Consider the following 1,744-nt stretch of genomic DNA (forward strand, 5'->3'; position numbering starts at 1 on the left):
CCCCCTTTAGTTAAGTACACAATGCATGTGTGAACATACCCAAAAATCCACGTACATACAGTAGTAGCCAAAATTGTGGAAATCTTTGGGAAAAGTGTATTTTTGAGGTTTGATGGCTCATAACACCACTTTTGGGGGGGAGTAGTACCATAAAATTATATATCAATGGAAAGATAATTTAATCAAGAATGTAATGCAACAAAGGTTGTTCAATTATCTGTACTGTATTCTATGAAAAGTTATAGCCAAATATCCAGAAAAAGGAAGCACAACTTGCTCAGGTTGATATCAGGTAGCTTTCCTTCATCCGATGGTAGCCAATGAGCATGAGTGTTTAGAGAGCCAATCAGGTGTCATCTTGTTTTGGCAATGAGCCAATGGGATCACAGTAGGATTCAGTTATTGGTGTCCTGTATTGAAGCTGAGAGGAGGACATTGGTCAGTGTGTTATGTGATGGCTATCAAGTCGGTTGGGTTTTTTTGTGTTTTTCCATTTAGTGAGCTTGTAAAATATAATAAAATTAAAGTAATGGTGCAAAGAGTTGACTGGTTGCCCAGAAAGCGATGTAAAATAGTGTTATTAAGTGAACAAGGCTACAGTTATAAAGAAACTAGAAGAAAAATTGGTGGAAACTTAACCAAAGGTGGCATTTCTACTCTACACTTTTCCCAAAAGGTTTCCACCATTTTGGCCACTACTGTACATATAAAAAATGCTAATCTATTTATAATAAACTAATACACATAATTAGAGGACAATCTCACTAAAGAAGACTTGGCTGCTATGTTCTAGTAGTGAAAGAAAATTGCAATGCTTAACTAACTTGCGAGTTGCATTTGGTTTCCCTGAGACATTCCTCTGACTATGGATATTAATTTACTGCCGACGAGGTTTCAAAACTCTCACCCAGTTTATCTATAGTAGTGATTAAATCCGATGGAACGAATGAATCCAGATCGGCATCCAGGATTCCTAAGGGATCCAACTGAGCCACATGATGTCCCCGGATCTGAAGAGGTTAGAGTGGGAAAGAAAGGAAGTAGGAAAAGCGAAGGAAAGAACAAACATCACGCTAAACAGGGTCAATCAAAGGAGGAGCTCACCGAAACTCGTGGAATTACAATGGTTCATAGAAGCATCAAAAGAAACGGCATGAATCCCCAGAGGGTCAAGCTGAGCTTTGTAGTGCCCTACAAACTGAAAGCAAGGCCGCCTGTCATTGGGGTATGTCAATTGTATAACTCTTATCTTATGTATGTATAACTCTTATCTTATGTATGTATAACTCTTATCTTATGTATTTTACAAAATTTGGCCCAATGGGGCAATGAAAAGCGCCTTTATGTCCAATTGCAATTCATTCATTTTAAAATTAATTTTAAAATGAAAATTCTAAGGTGCGTCCCTTACGGCAAACAGACAGAAGCCCATCTGCTGAGAACACAAACCGGCACTGGGGAATTTCAGTCAAGAATCCCAAATTGGGATTATCCTTCCGTCGTTACTCTGATGTTCGTGCGTGATACCATCTACGTAGAACCGTTTTATAATAACAATAATAATAACAATAAAGTTGGAAGGGACCTTGGAGGTCATCTAGTCCAAGTCCCCGCTCAGGCAGGAAACCCTATACAATTTCAGACAAATGGCTGTCTAGTCTCTTCTTAAAAACTTCCAGTGTTGGAGCATTCACTGCTTCTGGAGGCAGGTTGTTCCACTGGTTAATTGTTCTAACTGTCAGGA

The 1,744-nt window shown here is 38.8% G+C and overlaps 1 protein-coding gene across 1 annotated transcript in view; it reads right to left on the minus strand.

Moving 5' to 3' along the window:
- Positions 1–1,744, minus strand: part of OGDHL (oxoglutarate dehydrogenase like) — a 45,486-nt gene that overhangs the window by 39,046 nt on the left and 4,696 nt on the right. Inside the window, exon 3 of the mRNA XM_015823023.1 lies at positions 908–1,010. Within this exon, the coding sequence (XP_015678509.1) occupies positions 908–1,010 (103 nt within the window). The remainder of the gene's footprint in view (positions 1–907; positions 1,011–1,744) is intronic.

Source organism: Protobothrops mucrosquamatus, unplaced genomic scaffold (genome assembly GCF_001527695.2).
Source record: "Protobothrops mucrosquamatus isolate PMUCROS unplaced genomic scaffold, P.Mucros_1.0 scaffold1744, whole genome shotgun sequence".
Lineage (NCBI taxonomy): Eukaryota > Metazoa > Chordata > Lepidosauria > Squamata > Viperidae > Protobothrops > Protobothrops mucrosquamatus.